At 39.5% G+C, this 2,080-nt stretch overlaps 1 protein-coding gene across 1 annotated transcript in view; it reads left to right on the top strand.

Moving 5' to 3' along the window:
- Positions 1–240: 240 nt before the first annotated feature.
- LOC101847481 (chitotriosidase-1) overlaps positions 241–2,080 on the top strand; it is a gene marked incomplete in the record, with an annotated part of 15,285 nt that continues 13,445 nt past the window's right edge. Inside the window, 1 exon segment of the mRNA XM_035968994.1 lies at positions 241–427. Coding sequence (XP_035824887.1) covers positions 425–427 — 3 coding nt within the window.

Here is a 2,080-nt window from a genome sequence, read left to right as displayed (position 1 = left end):
GGGGGGGTCTTTTCAGTAAGAACTGTACGACACTTGCAACACTCTAAGGTCATAGAAGTGCCGGCGATTTGAGGGGTTACAAGAAAATAACAAACACAAAATTGGAGGAGATGTAATGACGATTGATGTTTAATAGGAAAGATAGAGCAAACCGCACCAGAGCACTCGCCAACCACCCACTCTGTATGTCCGTGTGCGTGTTCCTCTGTCAAACAAAAAACGGGAGGTGGGTGTGATATGAAGCGGAACGCTGTGACCTCCTCTAAAGTGCTGTCTAACCTCTCTTAAGAAATAGAAACAGCAATGCGAAGGCGACAACGCTCGCTGGCACAGGTCCGACTTCCAAATGTAATTTAAAAAGGAGGACTGTTTACTTCTCTCTCTTCACACAGTGGTTGACAGCAACTTCGATCTGCTCTGTATCATGGTAAGCCATTTTGTATCTCATTTCTTTTTATCGCTCACCGGAGACTGGATGGCTTAAAGAGAAAACGTTACTAAATTTCATTAGTCAGAGCAACAGTTTCTTTCTTATACGAAGCTTTCCCGGAGTTTTCATACTTCTTCTTTATCCATCGTGCTCCAATCTTGTTCTGTTTTTAGTTCTTATGTAAACAGTTCAGGAGGGAAAACTGAAGTGACTTGATAATAATAGCAATAGCCTTTGTAGCCAGGGACTCACATTTCCCTGTATGCCAAGGGATAAATATAAACGTAGCGATAGTACTTACTTATTCGTAATTATGGTATCTCATCGATTTATGTAACATTTAAGTAGAACATCACACAGTCTTAAAGCTGCTCAGGCCTGCATTAGGATAAAAGAGAGTACACAAGTGAATGTGTGGGCTATTATTTATAGTGTATCATGAGCTAGTCTTGAATATTTACAGAACACATTGGGGACTTTCTGTGGCTATGAGACTGAATGTATCTGTAAGCACTATTTTCATTTTTTGGCTACGTTATGGTTATGGCACTGTGTGGTGATACTTTAGTTTTCAATAAACACGTTTGTCTTAGAAATAAGTGGCATATACTTGGTTTATCTAGATCTAATTTGTTTTCAACACACAACTGTGACTTACAAATCAGCTGTATAGCTTTAATGTTCAGATCCATTCTTACCTTTCTTGTTGAAAAAGCCAAGGAAGCTTCTATTTTTGCGTAAATAGGCAATGCTATTTTGCTGACAAGAAGTTACAGTGTAAGCCTGATATGGATAGAGAGCGGGGAATAGGGAATGAATCATAGTTGTTCTAATGGTTTACAAGTCACCCAGATGAATAGTTATCATTCAATCCAAGCTGAACGATCTCTTAGAGGCGAGATTTTTAGGATTTGGTTCGTCTTCTTGTATTATTATAGGTTTTCTGGACTATTACGGCTATTACGTCACAATGAATATCCTTCTCATTCGTACCACAGGTAAGAGATCAGCTAGCAACAACAACAACAACAACAACAACAACAACAACAACAACAACAACAATAACCATCAAACTCATACAGGTTGCATAATAAACTATTCAGATTGTATTCAATAAGTTTTGTAACTCTAAGCATTCTGGTGTGGTTTTTTGATGTCACGATGAGCTATGTAATAACAAGAAACGAAAACAAAACAAACAAAAACCGGAACTGCCACAGGTTACATAAGTAGCCATTCAGTGGTATCCTGTAAGTTGTGTAACTCAAATCATTCAGTAGTAGTGATGAAAGCCAGTCTTAAAAAGCTATCACAGACGCTAAAACTTTACTTTGAAATAACGAGAGTTTGAAGTATATTATTATCTGCACTACGAGTTTGCATTCAGGTTGCCCTGTCCATTCAGCTATAAGAAAAGAGTCACTTGGGTAGATTGCACGGTGAATCCGTGTTATACAAGGACCAGGTCGGTCAAAGCGTCACTAGGGCAGAATGTGTTGCCAGCCAGCGATGCTGTGTGTGCTCCTTACGTTCGTCTTAGATGTTTGGAGTTTGGAGAGGGATAAAAGGTGTAACAGCTAGCAAGTTAGAGAGAGAGAGAAAGAGGTGGGGAGAGAGAGAGAGAGAGAGAGAGAGAGAGAGAGAGAGAGG

Source organism: Aplysia californica, unplaced genomic scaffold, assembly GCF_000002075.1.
Source record: "Aplysia californica isolate F4 #8 unplaced genomic scaffold, AplCal3.0 scaffold00104, whole genome shotgun sequence".
Taxonomy (NCBI): domain Eukaryota; kingdom Metazoa; phylum Mollusca; class Gastropoda; order Aplysiida; family Aplysiidae; genus Aplysia; species Aplysia californica.
Note: the sequence above shows the minus strand (reverse complement) of the source record. Positions and strands in the feature narration are given on the sequence as shown.